The sequence below is a fragment of the Aquarana catesbeiana genome, linkage group LG06 (genome assembly GCF_042186555.1).
Source record: "Aquarana catesbeiana isolate 2022-GZ linkage group LG06, ASM4218655v1, whole genome shotgun sequence".
Classification (NCBI taxonomy): domain Eukaryota; kingdom Metazoa; phylum Chordata; class Amphibia; order Anura; family Ranidae; genus Aquarana; species Aquarana catesbeiana.
In genome coordinates this window covers 81,388,064-81,409,826 of record NC_133329.1, presented here as the reverse complement: position 1 = coordinate 81,409,826, position 21,763 = coordinate 81,388,064, and the positions used below count along the sequence as shown (strand labels likewise).

The window sequence follows — 21,763 nt, the reverse complement described above, 5'->3', positions numbered from 1 at the left end:
CACTTTTTATTGGATATGTTTAATAACAAGGTAGAAAAAAAAAATTATACATACATGTATATATATATATATATATATATATATATATATATATATATATATATATATACATATACACACACACACATTATTTATTTATATATATATATATATATATATATATATATATATATATATATATATATATATATATATATATATATTTTTTTTTTTTTTTTCATTTACCGTCTTTTTAAGTGTATATAATAAAAAATGAAAAAAAAAAACCCAGTGGTGATCAAAAACCAAAAATTGACTGCGCAATTGTCAATTAAAGTAGCGCAGTGCTGAATAGCAAAAAAATGCCCTTATCATGAAAGGGGGTAAAACCTTCCGAAGGTCCAGTGGTTAAACAATGCTACATAATGGAGTGGCTTTGATGTAGAGATGCTTTTTCCGGTCATTTTAAATTGGTGAAATGTTACTTCTTTGATTTGTCTTTCTTCCTGTAAATTTCCTCTGTAAATGGACTGTACGAATAAAACAAAAACAGAACTCAGATTAGCAATTCACAAACATAGTAGCATAGATACAAAGTTGAAGAAATCAATCTCTATATAGGACTGAACAAATTAGTCTAACCCAAGTTTTTTGCATTTTAGATAGAATTGGGAAGATTTAAACCTGCGGTTAGAATTTTATCCCTATACTGTTTGGATCGAAAATTCGGAGCTCCACACCAAAATGGTAAATTCCCAACAAAAGGTTGTTTTCAAACATGTAGTGAACTCAATAGATAGTTTGGGGTGCCTCAGCTCCGTCCTTTTCATCAGGGCTACAATGTAAAATCTTTTTTGGACTAAAATCTTCCGAAAAGGGTGGAGTTGAGTCTCTAGAAACATTTTGGCTAATGAGCACAACATATCTTGGAATTAAACTTTTTGTTTGGATTTTAACATTTCAGTGCAGCATGCCAAAACTTTGATTCAACCATTATGCTGATTACCCAAGGTTTTTTTTTTTTTTTCCAAAAGGAGGTCACTCAATTTATGTAAGGAGCCTACACATCACCCAGATGCGACATCAGGACAATAGTAGTAAAATCTTGTCACATACCAATCATAGGTACTGAGCAGAATCCACCTAGAGTCCCAGCACCATTCAATTCACTATGCTGGGTTTTGATCCCTGTCTGTAACCCTATTTGGGGGCAGCAACAAAAAACATAAATTCTAACCTTTTCTCCCTCTGATATGTGTGTTTTTGTTTGTGTTCCACAAAAATCTAAAATAAAATAAAGTTTTGGCTGCAGCAGCCTAAAAAATACTGGTTTAAAATCATTTAAAATAGAGCCTGGGGCCCATTTACACCATCATGGTACAGGCTCATCTTATGCCATGCATCAACAGGTGTTGCTTTCAGGTTCTGTTGACAATGCACGAAAAATGGCTCATGAACCATTTCTGTCAATGCACATTAATGTGTTGCCCTCCATTGCAATGCACATATGTCAGCTATGTGTGTTGGAGTGCCATTCAGAATGTGATAGTATGAATGTGCCCTTATCATGCCAGTAGAATTTTTAAGCTGAAGATTGTTGGGCAGAGATGCCTCCTCATCCCTTTAAACCCGAACTTTGAATTACACAGGTTCTGAGGCTAATTAAATGCAGATAAGGCAACAAGCAAGTTTAATTACCACCTTAATCAGGCACAGAACCTGTGTAATTAATATGTGTTCGGGTTTAAAGGGATGAGGTGGCAACCATATTGTTTTGTCATCTCAATGAAGGAGTCTCCAGGGACATACACATACACTGTATTACCAAACTACTTTTACACGCACATGAACTTTAATGGCATCCCAGTCTTATTCCATAGGGTTCAATATTGAGTTGGCCCACCCTTTGCAGCTATAACAGCTTCAACTCTTCTGGGAAGGCTGTCCACAAGGTTTAGGAGTGTGTCTATGGGAATGTTTGACCATTCTTCCAAAAGCTCATTTGAGAGGTTAGGCACTGAAGTGGACAAGAAGGCCTGGCTCACAGTCTCCATCCTAATTCCTCCCAAAGGTGTTCTATCTGGTTGAGGTCAGGACTCTTTGCAGGCCAGTCAAGTTCCTCCACCCCAAACTCACTCATCCATGTCTTTATGGAACTTGTTTGTGCAATGGTGCTCCGTCATGTTGGAACAGGAAGGATCCATCTCCAAACTCTTCCCCAAAGTTGGGAGCATGAAATTGTCCAAAATGTCTTGATATGCTGACGCCTTAAGAGTTCCCTTCACTGGAACTAAGGTGCCAAGCCCAACCCCTGAAAAACAACCCCACACCATAATCCCCCCTCCATCAAATGATTTGGACCAGTGCACAAAGCAAGGTTCATAAAGATATGGATAAGTGAGTTTGAAATGGAGGAACTTGACTGGCCTGCACAGAGTCCTGCCTGACCTCAACCTGATAGAACACCTTTGGGATGAATTAAAGCAGAGATTGCGAGCCAGGCTTGCTTGTCCACATCAGTGCCTGACCTCACAAATGTGCTTCTGGAAGAATGGTCAAACATTTCCATAGACACACTCCTAAACCTTGTGGACAGCCTTCCCAGAAGAGTTGAAGCTCTTATAGCTGAAAGGGTGGATTCAATGAACTAAGACTGGGATGCCATTAAAGTTCATATGCGTGTAAAGGCAGGTGTCATCGCCCTATTTGTGCATATATGCTAGCCTTTTCAACCACAGTTCTGTGGAACCCCTAGGGGTCCCCCAGAGATTGATAGGGGTTCCTTTAACAGTGGCAGATTGATATCCTGCCTGACAAGCCTCCATAGGTTCTTCACCAATGTCACTTGGCAGAGTCAAAAGCATGGGGCCTGGGAAGCCTCAGCTCAAATTATCTTTATGTAGAGGTTTCCTCTTGGGGACTGTGGTGTGTTGTAGTCCTGTCCGTCACCCTGACCAGCCAGGCACACCGTTCTCATTCACCCTCAGGCAAAAAAAACAGTCCTTGAACTTTGTTTTTATTTTTGTAGAGGGGAATAAACTTGGATAGGGATAGGATACTCATGAGATGCCCAAACTGTTTTGCAGAACAATATAAATGGGACTGACTATATACACCTCCGGTATATGCAACACCAATCTTCAACTCCAGCACATCACTTGCTTGCAGACTATCTCTCCTCAACACCTCCAGCACATCACTTTCTTGCACTTCCCGTACCAGCTAGCACTTATTTGTAGACCTGACACTGGCTCAACCAGGCCTAGGGTGAATGCCCTTTGCAGGCAGGGATGTGGACCCCTTTAGTGTAGCACAAATGTAGGAAGTCCCAGTGCTAGCTGTCCACATGGCTACTGAGCCCAGTACCACATCTTCAGACCCTGCCAGCCCTCCTGGCTGCAGCTGCTCCTCTCTCCACTGCTCATAACACCAGTCCACTCCACTGGCTTTGCACCCATCTCAGACTGCAATTTCCTAGTCCTCTAAGGCGTACCTCCCCCGTCCTCTCCCGACTGTGCTTCACTCACCAGCCCTCTTGGCTGCGACCTGTTGTTCCTCTCCTGGAAACTGTGTCTGGCAGTGCTCTCCCGCTGTCCTCTCTTGTTCCCATGCCACCTGTCCAGGACACCTCTGTGAGTCATAAGAAGGGTCCTGTCCACACCTGAGCCCCAGGCCACCCCCCCACTCCCAAGACTGGGGAATCCCCTCAAAGGCCCCGACAGCCTAACACTCCATCTCCAGCTTCCACCCGATCAACTCCTCCCCAGCTAGGCTAACCACTTGCCATCCGCCATATAGCAATATGATGTCGGCAAAGTGGTTCTGTTATCCTGACCGGACGCGCAGTGCGGCGAACAGAGGTGCTGTGTGTCAGTCTGACAGACCGCATCTCTGATCGTGGTATGGAGCCTCTGACGGAGGCTCCTTACCACGTGATCAGCTGTGACCAATCACAGCTGATCATCACGCGAACCAGGAAGTGCAGATAAACGGCTTTTCTTGGTTCGCACTGACAGGGAGAGCCGATCGGCAGGCTCTCCCTGTCAGAGGGGGGGTCTGCGCTGATAATCAGCACATTGATTATCAGTGCAGCCCCCATCAGAGGAGCCCATCAGCTGCCAATCACTGCCCATCAGCTGCCAGCCTGTGCCCCATAAAGAACGCCTGTTAGTGCCCATGAACGTGCCAATCAGTGCCCATAAATGTGCCAATCAGTGCCCCATCAGTAATGCCTGTCAGTGCCCTTCATATGCCACTCACTAATGCCTGTCAGTAGCTCCTCATCAGTGCTTCCTATCCAGTGCCATCAGTGCCACCTATCAGTGCCGCCTATTAGTGCCGTCAGTGTTGTCTATCAGTGCCACCTATTAGTGCCCATCAGTACCGCCTATCAGTGCCCATCAGTTTTTCAGTCTTTTTTAGTTTGTTTAGCAAAATTAAAAGCCCCACTGGTGATCAAATACCACCAAAAGAAAGCTCCAAATTAGTTTGGGTACAGTGTTGCATGACCATGCAATTGTCATTCAAAGTGCGACAACGCTGAAAGTGGAAAATTGTCCTGGGCAGGAAGGGGGGAAAGTGCACAGTATTGAAGTGGTTAAGGAGGCCTGCCCCTTGCCAATCCAAGTTGGAGATTGGTCAGGGCTCCTCAGAATACCCCAGTCAGCTCCACCTTTCCTCTCCTCCCTTTCCAGAGGACACCAGAACATTCTGTAAAGAAGTGGGAGGTGTTGGTGATGCTGCCAGTGAGTCACTCAGCTCTGCCCTGAGTCACTCCCAACCCAGATCAAAACACACCCAGGCTTGGCTGCCAGCCAAGCCCGACAATTTACTATATCTACACGATCAAAAAAAATCTCTCTTTAGCACACTAACTAGAGGATGCAACATTTATATAAAGGAGTCATTCTTCTACTAATGAATGCCAATGTAAGAGGCACCTGCCCTACTGACCAGCAGTGTAAGGAAGGCATTCTTATCACTAACCATCATGGTAAGGGAGGGCATTTTGCTGTGGCAACAAATAAAATGGAAGCATGCTGCTTACTAATCATCATGGGAGGAGAAGCCTTCTCCCAATGACCACCAATGTAAGGGAGGCATACTTCCTACTGAACACCATGCTAAAAGGGGTCCTTGTCCCACTGACCATCAATGTATCAGGCATATATCCTACTGAACACCATGGTGAAAGGGGATCTTCTCCCACTGACCATCAATGCATTGGGCATACTTCCTACTAAACACCATGATAAGAGGCGCCCCTTCTCCCACTGGCCGTCAATGTATTGGGCATACTTCCCACTGAACTCCATGGTAAGAGGGGCCCTTCTCCCACTGACCACCAATGTAAAGGGAGGCATTCTTCCCACTAACTATCATAGTATAGGGGCCTATTTCCTGATCTCCAATGTAAGGAACGTATTCTTCCCAATAATGATCATGGTAAGGGAGGTCCTTTGCCAAATGACCACCAATGTAAGGGAGGCATTCTTCACACTAACCATCTAGTAAGGGAGGCCCTTCTACCACTGACAACTAATGTAAGGGTGGCATTCTTTCTGCAAACCATCATGGTAAGGTGGGCCCTCATCCCACTGACCAACAATGTTAAGAGTTGTACTTTACACTGATCGTCAATGTAAGGAGCATTCTTTCAACTACCAATGTAAGTTGCAGTTTTGTCCATTGACTAGCACTGTAATGGGGGCCTTCTCCCACTGACCATCAATGTTAGAGGCATTCTTCCAACAACTGATTTAAGGAGCATTTTCCCCAATTTGGGTTCTTCTTCCATTGATCAACAATATGAGGGGGTCCTTCTCCCACGGACCACTAACGTAGGAGGTATTCTTACCACTAACCACTATGGTATGGGGGCCATCTTCCGCTGATCACCAATGTAAGGGAGTCCTTCTCCCACTGACCCCCAATGTAAGAGGCATTCTTCAAACTACTGATGTAAGGAGCATTTTTCCCATGGACTACCAGTGTAATGTGGTTCTTCTTCCACTGATCACCAATGTAAGAGCCATTCTTCCCAGCAAACATCATGGTAAGAGGGGCATTCTTTTCACTTAGCACAAATGTAAGGGGGCATTTTTTCACAGACCATCAATCTACAATGTTCTTAGTTTTTTCCAGTAATCTGTTGATATACAACTGATAAAACATTGTAAGCTGTAATTATAATTTCTTTTGGAATAAGATCCAAAATAAAATTCAAGGGTTCCCCCAGAGTAAAAACATTGGTTTATACAGTCCACAGCTTCTGTAAAAAGTCACCTGCTTTGCTAGAGAGCTGCAGACGCATCAATAACATGAACGTGAGGGCAAAGAGGGTTAATTAGTATATACATGGAGTGTTATTGGGTAACTAGAAAAGCGTTTTAATAACCAAAGTGCATTTAATGGCCGGCTGGCCAGTCTCTGCTTGTTTGTAAACCGCCGAGCCGGGGGCGGAACAACATGGGCACTCTGGCAACAGAACAGGGGACTTGCAAGGACAGTCTGAGGTCCTCAGCCAGCACAGGTGGATGAGATATTATCCATCATTAGCTGTAACCTGACAGGGCCGGCTAAAATAAGCCTGGCCACGATAGAGCGGGTGTGTTTATGCGCGCTGATAGCGGACACAGTAATGAGTTGGATGTGCAGACTTTGGCTGGGACACTTATTACGCCTGGATGACAATCTCTGCCTCAATTTTCTGCTAATGTGCAGTCTATTATTTCCTTTATTACCAGGCGTGGAAATCTTCACACTGGACGCACGTGTGCTGGTATATCTCGACCTCGCACTTATTGGGAAAGTGCTGCAAGTTCACGTGGATGCACAGGTCTGAGGGTCTGAGCTAAAAGAGGACCTGTCATTTATTTGGAATACAGAATTTTTTATCAAGACAATAGAAAGTGGCTTAGCAGCCAATGAGGTGCTACTTCCCCCTGCACAGGTTGTGAAATAAAAGGGTCACCAAACTTTTCGGTATGAGGGCAACATTGTATATATTTTACAAATGTTTGTAGACCGAAAAAAAAAAAGTTTTATAAATAAATGAATAACATGCATTTGGATCTTTTTTTTGGAATCTGTCTGATATGATTTAGAGCAAAAGTTGCCTTTTACATCAGAGTCCACCTAATGAGTTGCCTTTACAGATTTCCCCATTACATCAGGTTCCCTCTTACATCAGGGTCCTCATCAGATCTCCCCTTAGATCAGAGTTCCCCTTAGATCATGGCCCTTATTATATCAGAGTTCTCTATCAGATTCCTCATTTACATCAGGGTCCTCATCAGAGACCCCTTACATCAGGGTCCCTATCAAAGTTCCCCACTTGCATAAAGGGTGCCTGTCAGAGCCCCCTTTACTTCAGAGTCCCATATCAAATTCCTCCCTGACATCAGGGTCCCCATCAGAGCCCCCTTACACCAGGGTCCCTTTCAAAGCTCCCTACTTACATAAGGAGGTCCTAGCAACCAATTGACTTGGAGAAAGACAGCACAGTGGGTGAAACCCTATAGTAGGCTGGGTTTAGCTCGTAGTTTCGGTAACCCTGAAATATACAATTGAATTTCCTGTCATACAATAGCCAAAGGCATAGCCTTTTAGACCCCTTTCACACTGGGGCGCTTTTCAGGAGGTTCAGTGCTACAAATAGTGCCTCTAAAGTGTCTTAAAAGCACCTCTCAAGCCACCCCAGTGTGAAAGCCCTAGTGCTTTCACATTGGGGTGGTGCGCTTGCAGGACGGGAAAAAAGTCCTGCAAGCAGCATCTTTGGGGCAGTGCAGGAGTGGTATATACACCGCTCCCAAAACGCCCTGCCCATTGAAATGAATGGGCAGCGCTGCCGAAGCGCCTGCAAAGTGCTTTGGCAGTGCCGCAAAACGGGCACCATTAACCGTTTAGCCGAAAAGCGCCGCTATAATAGTGGTAAAACACTGCTAAAACTAGCGGCGCTTTACCGCTAACGCCCGCACCGCCCCAGTGTGAAAGGAGTCTTAATGGTTTCATTGGCATGAACATATATTTTTTTAAACCTCTTGAGACCTCTATAAACACATTGACCTCCTTTGATTGCAATTAGAGAGCAGATAGCAGGCAGACCCACTGCCTGACACTCTACAAATGACGAGGGATGTTTAGAAAAATGAAGAGATCTATGCCAAATTCAAGCTGAGCAAATATTTAAAAAAATATATGTAAAAAGCTGAACTCTGGGAAAAAAAACACCCTTGCAATGTTGCCCCCCCCCCCCCCCCCAACCCTGCAAGGGTTAAACATTCTTTTTTTCAAGGAGGAACAAAAAAAACTATCCCTTACCCCCACAGGCTTAGTCCCAACTGTATGACTTGCTCCCCAAAGACGCTTTTCTTTGCTGCTCAGTCATACTCTGATGTCCAGTGTGAGGTATTGCAGTAATGCGTGCTAACGCAATTCACCATGCATGCATTACTGCATCAGTGTCAAAGGCATCCCAAAACCCTGGAGCAAAGCACCACAATGTTTGGTAAGAGACTACCATTGTGATGTGCTGTGTTGAAAAATTTTTTAGCGGATTCATTTTTTGGAGGAGGTGGTGACAAATCCCGCATCATCACCACTTGCTGTATGGAGACGTTGCGGCACAACAAGCTGCAGCATTGAGCCCTATCCTGTATCCTTCCAAGTTGCAAGCAAAGTTACCCAGTGTGCGGTGAACAAAATATATCGTCCCTGACCATGTTTGCTGGACCACGTGTCAGCAGTAACGTAGACCTTGTGGCTGACTGCCTTGCCTAACGATACCACATCATTGCCTTCCACATGATGGGAGAGAGCTGGAATAGCCTTACGTAAAAAGAAATAGTGACTGGGAACCTGCCATTGTGGTACAGCACATTCTGCAAATTCACAGAAGGGGGCAGAATCCACCAGACGGAGAGGCAGGAGTTGTAAATCCAGCAGCTTTGACAAGCTTTAATTTAGACGCTGGGCATGTGGGTGGCAGTGACTGTATTTGTGAGGAGGAGCAGAATTACATCCCTTTTGTGTGGCTTTCAGGTGCTCTTGCCAACGGGCTGAGTGGTGGGAGGTAAATGCCTTGGTAAGCATGTGGTACCCAAATGGCTGGTGTTTTTGCGACACTTGATGTGCTTGAGGCAAAGTTTGCAAATTGCAACAGTGCGATCAGCTGCACATGTGCTAAAAAAGGCCCAAACAGCTGAGCTGTGGCAAATGGGCCGGGAGATAATAGCTTCACAATCTGGTGGAATAGGGTGGCTGCTCTCTACTCTTCTATGATGGCTGCCTCTTTGGGGTTGTTCCTCACCCTCACTTTCCTCCTCTGCTCTATCCAGCAGCCAAGTCGCATCAGTGACTCATCATCTTTATCATCCCATCCATCCTCATCATCACTGGAGACAACTTGGCAATACGCTGCAGCTGGTGGAACATGATTGCCAATTTGTTGTTTACCAGTGTTCTCCCCTCTCTGTAGGCTCATGTTCCTACCTTCCTCAACGTCAGAACCAAGATCTGAATCAAGTAATGGCTGTGCATCGTCAAGGAGCAAGTGGCTAGCGCTATGTTCAAATAACTCAGCTGACTCCTCCATGCTTGATGCTGGGGCTATGGCAGGAGTAGCTGTAGACAAGAAGGCAGAATAAGGAATAGAATGTCATTGTAAGCAGACTATATGGACAAGCCAGCCCCCTCGCTTTCAGGAATGTGCCATTTTCTTTGGTCATATTGTTGCTTACAAGGGGAGTTGGCAGGTGGTGCTCTTTTTCTTACATTTAAGTTCTATATTACCACAACCAAAATTCCTAAGACTTCAGTCTCATGTCAGATGCATGCGTCTGTGGTCACCTATGCCACGCTATCATGAGCGGGACAACGTGGCAAAACAGCATCTTTAGTTAAGTATTCTTGTTATATTTTCTTTATCTTTATCTGTATCTGTCATTACTTTTAATAAATGTTATACTAATAAGTATTTGTGTGATCTCTCTTTGCACATATCGAAAAAACAAAACAAAAAAAATGTAAACTACTACGTCACTGTGATATAACAATAGTTGCATTCCCCAACCCCCCACCTTCCAACATCTCTCCCACTTACCTTCTCACTGCAGCCTTCGGTTTTCATTTGAATATAGCACGGCTCCACTCACACAGCCACATCATCCATTCACAGTGATCTGTGATTGGGAAGACTACAGTTTCCATCTGCCACTGCAGCAGATTGCACTACCACAAGTGGTGTCACTGCACTTGTAGTGCATTGTTTACTTCCTCCAGCCCCATAACAGAAGGTGGACCTGGGGGTAAACAATGCGCCCTGGTCCTCAAAGGCTCTGATGAAGAGGTTATCCTCGAAACACGTCAGACAATTCTAAACACCCGGCTCAATATGGGCTCGTGATACTTTTAACCCATTTTTAATTCTAAATTTCCATGTTTTTTATATTTTGTTACCTGTTTGTATTGATACGTAGTTTTGGCATTATTTAATTGCTTTTATTTGCTTCTATTTTCATATGAATACATTTTATACGTTTTGATGTGAGCAATTGATCACGCGCCCTTCATCCATCACTCTCCATATAGCCATACCTGACCACCCTGGAGTCAATTTCTGGGCAGCGGGACATGCAACACCATCTCTTTTAGCTTTGCTATAAATGGCCATTTTTTATTTTACTAATGCGGCTGCATTTAATTCTTGCAACAGGTGGGGGTATGCCTTTAATAAAGCCATTTACCCCTTGGAAAAGATGACCCAAAGTTGGGGATCAATGTGTGCAAACTCTAATGGGAGCGTACAAACTATAGTTCTTTTTTAATTGTTTTTTTTTTTTTTTTTTTTTTACCGGCAACTCTGGCTTTTCTCCCTTTGCAGCTAATTCAGTAACTGCCCCCCTCCTCTTCCCCTATAGAAACAGCTCAGTGTTTGTGTTCCTTGCAGAATCTTTACAATCTTCAGTTTGATTTCTGGTATTGCAGTCTCTATCTCCTTTTTCATTCTCCTTATACACAGAAATAGAAATGACATTCACACATCCGCCCACACCCCAATAACGAATAGCCATTACAACCTATTTACGTCAGTTTTTCCTTCTTCTTCCAATTATAAACTCTCGCTCGGAGCAGACTGGTCCACTTATGCCTATACAGGTCACAGTAACGCACAGTGAGGCGCAAAACATATGGCTTACTCATTGGCTACACAGTGAGGAGGCGGCCATGTTGTACGTAAATATTCAAGAAGCCAGTTAAATCTTGTCCTTTAAATCCTTTTCAAAATCGAAAACTTGCAAAAGAAAAGTGACAACTGGGAACCGACTGTTTGTTGCAGTGAACAAAGATGGCCTGCGCACCCTCTGCTACCATTGTGGGGGACTCCCACTACCGCTGCTGGGTATCTTATTTATTTCATACTCTGGAGAACGTAAAAGGAGGGATCAAGGCACACAAAGGTGGGCGAGAACAACCAAAACTCCCAGGTGGGCAGGCATTATTACTGGGAGAGCTCGCTGTTGGAGTATCTAAGATGTAAATGAAGCCCACCAAGCTTCATCTACAGCTAAAACACCACTTTTGGATGGATTGACCCTTTGAATCGCTAACCTGCATGCTAACAGCCGTGGCAAGTGTCAGGCTGCCATTGATTTGTTTGAGGGGTTTCGTGGTTGGCTGTATTTGGCTCCAGCCTTGCTAAAACACTGTCCCTACTGTTGAGGCTGAACCCTCCACCATCATGTGCCCTGCTTCTTGCCATAGGCCTCTACACAACATATACCTCCATAGACCTTTGTATTCCCAAGGAAGGAATATCCACACAAGAAGTAGGTTTGCTACTAGTGGTATTCAGGAAATGGCATTACAGTCACATCACGGGGACATGCATTATGTAGTCACTTGACACAGTCAATCACATTAAGTGGACGATCCGCAGTAGTCAAAGGTGTAAGCATATGCAGCACCTCAGCAGCCATCTCCCTTATAGTGTCTCCTTTGCCCAGGGTCATTAGTACTCACAGGACACTGCTCTCTGTAGTTACCTCCCAGCTGGATACATCTCTTCCAGGGACCCTTCAGGGAAGCAGCCTCACACAGGAATCTCTGATCTGGCCTGAAAGGCCTTTTGCAGTCAACCCTAGCCCCCCACCTCCATAAGGGACAGAAAGACTACAGCCAGCTCCTCCTTTGTACAGGTCCACTCCACCCGGCCCAGCTAAGAAAAAGGAAGATGCCCACCCAGTAGCGTCCTAAGGCATGTAACTTGAAAGCCTATATGTTTTGGGCACAATTCTTTGAAAACATTCAGGATGGTCAGTGGGAAGAATGCCCCTTACATTGGTGGTCAGTGGAAAGAACTCTCCTTACAATGGTGATCACTAAGAAGAATGCTCCCTAACATTAGTGGTCAGTGGGAAGAATGCCCCTTACATTGGTGATCAGTGGGAAGAATGCCCCTTACATTGGTGATCAGTGAGAAGAATGCTCCTTACATTGGTGATCAGTGGGAAGAATGTTCCTTACATTGGTGATCAGTGAGAAGAATGCTCCTTACATTGGTGGTCAGTGGGAAAAATGCTAGTTACACTGGTAGTGACTGGGATGAATGTTCCTTACATTGGTGGTCCGAGGGAAGAATTCTCTTTACATTGGTGATCAGTGAGAAGAATGCCCCTTACATTGGTGGTCAGTGGGAAGAATGCCCATTACATTGGTGGTCAGTGGGAAGAATGCCCATTACATTGGTGGTCATTGTGAAGAATGCCCCTTACATTGGTGGTCTTTGAAAAAAATGCTCCTTACATTGATGGTCTTTGCGAAGAATGTTCCCCTTACAGTTAGCTAAAAATATCTCTGGTGGTAGTATTTACACTGTATATCTGAGAGGCAGAACCCCTAGCAACCTGTGGATGAACCCTAGGGGGTTCCACTAAACCCTTGTTGAGAAAGGCTGCCTTAGGATCTTGGAGTGCCAATCAAAATGAATGGGGCTGTAATGAATGTAACGTGTTACCAATGCAATGCAAATATGTAAATATGCAGGGTCCCTTTCACATTCTTTGTGGGCATTTTTCCTGTGGCATTGGCATTAAGGCAGCCCATTCATTTTTAATCAGCTGTACTCATTGCCTCAACGCATGAAAAAACATATCTGCCTTAATTTTGGCAAGAAACATCTGTGTGCTAGGGTACACTATAACACAGTTGCATTTTTCTTTACAGTATATGGTATGTGCACTGGGGAATCATTTAGAATGAATGGCAATGCACCATAAAATCTAACCCAAGGGCCCATTCATATTACCCGCATGCTAGAATGATTCTATTTTAGTGTGCAGGGTAGTGTTTGTTGTATGCCAGCGGTGGGGCTTTTGCAATGCAAGGCACTTTTTTTTTTTTTAATGTGTCAATATGACATTTAATTTTCGCCTATCCAATCCAGCAGAACTGCAACCAACTCTGACATCAGGTGGGCTCTGCGGTGTTGCAGAAAAATGCAGAATGTTTTCATTTTTCCGTAAACCTACCTGAAGGCAGTGTTGTGCATTAGGGAATCATTTTTTTTTTAGCGTGCAAGGTAGTGTGTGTTGTATGCCGGTGTTCTATCAATATGTGCCCTCTGTCGAAAAGTGCCACACATGCGCAGGACGGAGCCGCACTCCAGCTGATTTGGCGATCAGCTGGAGTGACCTGACCACGGCGCACATCACAGGAGGCATTTTCCGACGGGAGAGAGTGTGTCACGGACACTATTAAAAGCTATTCACAGAGCGGAGGGACACCACAGTTCTTATATTGTGCCTCGCTGTTGCGGGGCGGGGTTTCAGTCTGCTCAAGGTCGCCTTTTGTCAGTGTTGCACAGCGGCTTTAGCTTCTTGATCAGCGCCTGTTGCCTGTGTCTAAGGGCGGGTTGCAACACCTGCCCTTCAACACACCCACAAGCCGGCTTGCAACAGCGAGGCATAATGTAACAACTAAGGTGTCCCCCTCCACTCTGTGAATAGCTTTTGATTGTGTCCGTGAAATTCCCTCTCCCGTCGAAAAATGCCTTCTGTGATGTGCGCATGTGGGAACTTTCCGACGGAGGGCACATATCGATAGAACACCAGCAGTGGGACTTTTACAATAGAAGGCACTGTTTAACGTATTTTTTTTTTTTTTTAACGGTATTGAAATGTCAGTATGACATGACTAGGGTATAAAAGATGCTTTGCTCGCCCAAAAAACTGACAGACCACCACTCCTCCACCAACCTTTGAAGAATAGCTACATGAGGCTTAAGAAGGAGTACAGTGGATATAGCAGCCTTTTTTAACCAACTATAAATGACTTATAAACATATCAACATATGCAACATATGATCATCCAATACATTATGTTAAAAACAGGAGTCACATGGTCCTTGTAAGCATCATCTACTCATACCTGTGTAACCATTGAAAAATGTTAGGCCTCCAGCTGCAACACTGGCTTGGAGACAATTCACTACCACGCAGATACCACCAACCATAATAATGGGAGCCGTACCAAGGATGGGTCTCCACAAAGGTACATATTTTTACACTCAATAACCCATAGCAGGGCCTTGTACCCTGCCCAAACTAAATTCTCAACTGCAGACCACATGCCATGGATCTCAATAAGGGCAGGCTGTTGTCCCAAGCACGCACTCCTCCGACTGATAACTTCCCAAGACTCTCCTACGGATCCCCTTACTGCAGCCCCACCTTCTACAGTCTTCCCCCACCAATTACGTGAGTACTCTTTTTAATAATATTTCCCACTGACCTTTTCTTATGCCAACCCCTTTTAACCTCATCATGCTGGCCCTTTGTTCATGCTTTTTTCTTTTAAACTCCGGGCCTATCTTTTCATTCTCATCAAACACAACAAAGCTGCGACCAGCGCTTACATCAGGTGAGCTCCAATGCGTTGTGGAAAAATGCCGCATGTCTGCATTTTTCTGCAATGTGCTGCAACCCACTTAAAGGGGCACATGAAAGCAATTGTTTCCTATATGCCCTTGCAGTGAATGGCGTTGAGTCAATGCAGAAAAACGTATAGTGCAATCATCCCCTAAAACAGAGGTGGGCAGACAATAGCCCTTCAGCTGTTGCAGGACTACTAGTCCAATGAGTCACTGCAAGACTAACAGCCACAAACATGACTCTCAGAGGCATGATGGGACTTGTAGTTTTGAAACACCCGGAGGGCCAATGTTTGCCCACCCCTGCTCTAAAAGTTTCTTCTTATTTATCTAGAAAATTTGTATAGCGGCTGCTCTGCATCAGCACTACATTGCCAAGCTGGTCGGGACTCTTATTGAACAGCAACACAGCTTGTCATCTCTGCAGGAGTGATTTCCCCCTTCCCTTTTTCTTCTCACAGACATGTTCACAGGCAAGACAGCCCACTCTGCCCTTTTCCCTAGTTCTTCATTGACAGAGTGAAGTCAGCCAATTAAGGGAAGACTATAAGAGCAAGGAACTCTGGGAGATGAAGTTCCCAGCACAGGCTGCTTAATCAACACACAGAGAACTATATATCCCAAGAAGCACTGCGGCACAGGAAAAGATCTAACCAGAGAGGCATCCTGGGAGAAGGGAGAACTACCATGTGGCACGAGAGAGTCTGGACGTGGGGACAGCGTTCTGCAGCATTAGATCTGGGGGATCGAGAGGAAGTCGGCGGTGGGCATCCAGAGCTAAAGGAGGACTCCGGGTGCATCCCGCTCAGCGTCCCCATGAGGAGGTGTCAATCGGACACTTGCAAGGACCGGTACCACAGCATCCTTCCCTGCGACCTTTGGACACAGAAGTTGGTGAGCGGGCTCTTGCCCAATCCTTCCTATGCCAGAACTCTGAATTATCTTTGCCACCCTGCCTTCCTTAGTTACATGGAACTGTGATGCTGTAACACTCTGCCTGGCAGTGAAAACACTTGTCCACTATCCCACAGGATTACAATACTGGTTGGCTGTCAAGCCTTTTGGATGTACTGTGTTCACCTCATTACAGGAGATGAACAAGTGCACCATCTTAAAGTCACCCGAGATCTTAGGGGCCCCATCTGTGTTCAGGACACTAGTCACTTACAAGTGAATTCACACTGGGGGTTGATTCAGTGAACTGGGTCAGGTATTGTGGTTAAGCAGGCCTGCTGGGACTGTGGTGCTGGGGTGAAGAAGGGAGAGGACTGAAAGACTAAAACAAGGTAATTTCTCTGCCCTCCTCCTGCCTGGACTCATATGTCATTTCTCTGCCCTCCTCCTGCCTGGACTCACATATCCCAATTTAACTGAGGTTATCAGACACTTCTGACTCATTATTCTTGTGTGTTTACTTCTGCTCTTGGGGCCACTTCACTTAAAGGAGTCCCCTGAAAGCAGACAGATTTGATCTTGTTGATTTTTCCTGTAATCTTTGTCTTTTGTTCTACTATAACATACTTGTTGATTGCCTTATAATACTGTGATTGTTTGTTCCATCCTTATTTAAGAAAGATAGCAGTAAAAGTTACTTTCTGTGTTCATTATAGCTTGTGTCCTTTACTGTGGTATTTACACTACACTACTACCAGGTGTGCCAGTGGGGTTGAGTCTGTTCTGGGGGTTCGAGAGGCACAGTAGGGAACCAACAATATTCAAGCGGCTCCTGCGGGGGTAGCGCTACATTTTTATTTGGGACTGGTTCTTTTTGCTCTGAATAAAAAAAAAAAAAAAACTGGGACTGCCTTACCCTTCAAACAAAATGGCGACTTTGTAGCAAATGGTGACCACCGCTGTGAGGACAAGACCTGCCGGGCTGGAGTTCCTGGGTTAAACAGAAGACAAAATACACAAAATATCAGAACATGTGCAGAAGAGCAGCTGTAATAGACAATCATTTCTGAGTGCACACGAATGCCTGGTAATAGCTGCATCTGGGCTTTCAACCTCATGACGGCACTCGATGTGGCTCTAAAATTACATCGCGCAGATAAGACACGCCAAATCGAGCTGCACTCTGCATAGGCAATGAGAAACATCTTACTAACTAACCTCCACAGAAAGGCCGAGTGCGAAAGACATGTCCTCTTAGAAGAAGCACTCGAGGCTTACGCATTAATAAATGCCCGCAAATAAAAGACAAATGTGATTAGCGGGCGCCTTCTGGGCATCGTGTACGTTAAAACGTTAATAATAAAACACTGCAGGATTCTATAAATAGGACTTTTTTACATCACTGATTTGCAGCAAAGCTTTTCTAAAGAGTGTATTACGTATGTACAATATCCGAATCAGGCGTAGGACGGCCTGAGCCTTTCATAAGGCTGGCCTTGGGAATGGTTAAGGCATAGATTTATGTTCCATACAATTTTTTTCTGATGAGTCCCGCCACTTGATACCTGTGAGAACTTTTATTGGTGTATGCTGACTGAGACATACATTTTTTTATTTTCTCTGAGAAATTCTGGACTCTGAGTAATATCACAGAAGGATGTCATAAAGCACATAACTCACTGGGGAAAAAATATATAGGAAATGTTACTACAAGCCCCATCATATTCAGCCCTGGTTCACACTATTGCGACCTGTGTTCTGTGGGCAGGCAGCCCAGAAAAGTACCCTTTTTTGAAAATCGTGCTGCGACACGTGGTTTTGCTGATGCATAGGGTGCCATTAAAGGGTTACTTCATCTTTACCAAAAAGCTGCCTATGCGGATAAGGGTGGTCTGTAGATAGAAAGAAACTCAGCAGCTCTGACTAAAGTTGGATGCCCTTGCTATAGGTGAAGGCCATTTATATACTCCACGAAGCATGACTGGAATACTCCCAGGACATTGCTGAGGCCTAGTCGTTACTGCTCACCTCCACCGTCACAGGAGTGAGCTCTCAATAGCTGAGCTCAGAGCTACTGTATCAGGGGAGAGAAAGAGCATCTCAGGGGGTTTGAATCAGAGAAAAAGCTCACTCCTGTGTTGGTGGAGGTGAGCAGTAATGACTAGGCCTCACTTAGCAACATCCTGGAAGTATTCCAGTCAAGATTCATGAGGTACTTAAATGGCCTACACCTATAGCAAGGGCATTATTCAACTTTGTTCAGAGCTGCACAGTTTGTTTTTATCTACAGGCACCTGGGTTAGGGTGACCAGATGTCCCCGGTTTCCGGGGACAGTCTCCAGACACTGTCCCCGGACCAAGTCTGTCCCCGGTTTTGTCCCCGGTTGGGATGGCGCAAGGTGGGTGCTTGGGTGTGCTTAAGCACCCCAAAAAATCCTTCGACCGCTTCCCGACCGCCTCACAGATATACTGCGGTAGAAGGGCACGTACAGGCAGATTAACATACCTGTACATGGCCCTTTAAGAGGCGGCTTGCGGGCGCGCGCGCCGGAAGCACCATGAGCGTGAGTCCCCGGGGATACCCGCAATCGTCTCATGGTGAGGAAGAACGGGGAAATGCTGATGTAAACAAGCATTTCCCTGTTCTGCCTAATGACACTGACACTCATCACAGCTCACTGTAATCGGGAGCGGTGATCAATGTCATGTCACACAAACCCCCCCCCCCCCCCCAGTTAGAATCACTCCCTAGGACACACTTAACCCCTACAGCGCCACCTAGTGGTTAACCCCTTCACTGCCAGTCACATTTACACAGTAATCAATGCATTTTTTATCGCACTGATCGCTGTGTAAATGTGAATGTTCTCAAAATAGCGCCAAAAGTGTCTAATCTGTCCGCCATAATGTCGCAGTCATGATAAAAATTGCTGATCACCGCCATTACTAGTAAAAAAAAAATGATTAGTAAAAATGCCATAAAACTATCCCCTATTTTGTAGACGCTATTACCAAAAATATGTAGAAGAATACGTATCGGCCTAAACTGACGAAAATTAATTTTTTATATATTTTTTGGGGATATTTATTATAGGAAAAAGAAAAAATAATGCGTTTTTTTCAAAATTGACGCTATTTTTTGGTTTATAGCGCAGAAAATAAAACCGGCAGAGGTGATCAAATACCACCAAAAGAAAGCTCTATTTGTGGGAAAAAAAGGACGTCAATTTTGTTTGGGAGCCACGTCACACGACTGCGCAATTGTCAGTTAAAGCGACGCAGTGCCGAATCGCAAAAAGTGCTCTGGTCTTTGGCCAGTCAAATGCTCCGGGTCTTAAGTGGTTAAGCACCCTCATAGCACCCTCAAAATTCAGATGCCACTACTTGAATATGTCACAAATTTTTTTTTTTTTTGTACCTGCACATCCTTTATTGATGCCAGAAGGCTGGACTTTTTTCCTGTGGAGGGATATAGCTGCTCCGCCCGCATAAGCCAATAATCTATAGCTAGACCCGGCAGCCTGATTTCAGAGGTGGATTGATATACAGCCTCTGCTGCTTCCTCCCTCTTCCTCACCCCGCCTGATTTGACTTCTAAGCTAAGCTCTATCAGGAAGGGGTTCCGGAAGATCGATGGGAATGCATGCCTATCCCTCTCCTAACTTTTTGAAATCTGAATGAAGGATATCTATCAGCAAAAATATGCAGGCATAGGACACACCCCCTTAAAGGAGAACTGTACAAAAAAAACAAGATTGGTTAAATCCACTACTATTCCTATATATTGGCTTTTGGAATTTACAAATGCAGCAATTTAGAAATCAGATGAAAGGTTTAGTGCTGGAAAACACTTTTTGATAGATCAGAAGTGCATTTTATATTCATCTATATAGATCAGACCAAAATGAGGGACAAATGAGGAGGAATGAGGGACAGAGGGACATTGCTCCAAATCAGGGACTGTCCCTCGAAATCAGGGACAGTTGGGAGCTATGGACAGGAGAGGAGTGGAGAGAACACAGCCTGCTATGGAGGATGGATTACAAGAGGCAGACGGATCATTTCTCAGCCTCTGTCTAAAGAAACATTTTCCGCCAGCAAGGACAGAGCAGAGGCTGTTTTCACAGTGTGTGATACATAAAAATTAGAAAAGCAGCACCAAGACAGGATGTCTGTGTGTTCTATCCATCCCTCCATCCATCCCTCCTTCCATCCATCCCTCTCTCCCTCCATCCCTTCCTCTCTCCATCCATTCATCCCTCCCTCCTTCCATCCCTCTATCCTCTCCTTCCATCCCTCCATCTATCCCTCCCTCCATCCATACCCCCCCCCTCCATCCCTCCCTCCCTCTATTCAACCATCCCTCCCTCCATCCAATCCTCCCTCCCTCCATCCAATCCTCCCTCTATCCATCCATCCAACCATCCCTGATTGCTAGGCCTTCCACCCAGCACTATGCTGTCTCCTGATCTCTGTTCAGCTGTACACAAACTGGCAGGTAGGAAGTGCTACCTACATGGCGCTGTATGTGTGTGTGTGTATATGTGTATGTATGTGTATGTGTGTGTTTGTATGTGTGTGTATATGTATGTGTGTGTTTGTATGTGTGTGTGTATGTGTATGTATGTATTTATGTATGTATGTGTGTGTGTATGTGTATGTATGTATTTATGTATGTATGTGTGTGTGTGTTTGTGTGTGTGGGGGGGGGTAGGGGGTAGGAGGGGTAGGACTGACTGATTTTACTGTTGTGGGGTTTAGTAGCACTTTCAATTCCCCACACAGCCGCCACCAGCATAGCCAGCTTGTACCGCATTGATACCGGTGACAGTAGACGGGTGATTGAGGGACATTTAATGTCCTCTCTCCAGCCAGCACCACGGACAGGGAAAGGCATTTTACAGATGGTTATTTATAGAAAGGATTTGAAGTTATTAATAAGCCAAGATGGCTGATAAAGTTAAATGAATGTTCCATCTATCCCCGCAGTTGGCCATATAACCTTCCTTATTATTCTGCTTCCGAAATGGCAAAAAATAGAGTGACTAATGATGAGCGCTCTATAACTATGACAGGAACGTGCCGGAGTGCCTGAAGAAAAATGGCCCCATCCTTTTAAAGAGAAAACCAGGTGAAACCATTGTCAAAGGGAGTGCTGTGATCTGTGAGAGGTTGTTCTATATGTGTTGCACACAAGTAGGCCTCATTCACAAATGGCATACTGCAGGGCCGTATTTACCAACACGGTGATGTACAGGTGTTCTGTGCATATTAGGATTGCCAGCTATTCTTCAAGCCAAACCTGAAGACTTTAGTGGCCTGGGACACCTTTGGGTGCCCCAAGGACGGCAGTAATGCGGTGTGCATAGCGTGCTGCAGCAAACAGTGGGTGTGGCCAAATGGCTCCTGCTGAGATCATCGCCCTGCCCCCCCCCCCCCCCCCGCAGTGATGCTGAACTTTCCCCCAGAAAGCCGCCCACAGCTCCCGGACAGCAACAGATTTGTGTGCGACTATCTTGGTTACTTGGGGAGTCACAGCCCGGTCTGAATAATGTGTCCGGGTTTCACTCCATCTGAAACCTCAACACATGATTCAAAACCTGGACGTTCTGGGTGAACCCCGGACAGGTGGCAACCCTAGTGCATACCCGTGCAGGCAATCCAATTGATGTCAATTGGGACACAGCTGCTTCTCCCAATAGAACATTGCGTGGGTGCAGATGTGGGTCCCCAAATTCACACTGCACCCTCACCTACACGGATGGACATCATGTGGGTTCAGTGTGACACGTAACACCTATGCATCCCTGTGTGGATAAACATACGTTATGTAATGCCCCATGTGAACAAGGCCATACAGTAATGCTCACCATACATGTTACAACGACCATACAATCTCTGTGCAATCATCCTTAGATTTAATATGAAGACCTACTTAAAGGAGTTGTAAAGGCAGAAGGT

General features: G+C 45.0%; 1 protein-coding gene across 2 annotated transcripts in view; it reads right to left on the bottom strand.

The window, feature by feature from the left end:
* Window positions 1-228: 228 nt before the first annotated feature.
* Window positions 229-21,763, bottom strand: part of PEMT (phosphatidylethanolamine N-methyltransferase) — a 247,669-nt gene continuing 226,134 nt past the window's right edge. For both annotated transcript variants that reach the window (XM_073636305.1, XM_073636306.1), the window contains exons 6-7: window positions 16,719-16,793; window positions 229-509 (exon numbers count right to left, since the gene is read on the bottom strand). In XM_073636305.1, the coding sequence (XP_073492406.1) occupies window positions 461-509; window positions 16,719-16,793 (124 nt within the window). In that variant the 3' untranslated portion in view covers window positions 229-460. The remainder of the gene's footprint in view (window positions 510-16,718; window positions 16,794-21,763) is intronic.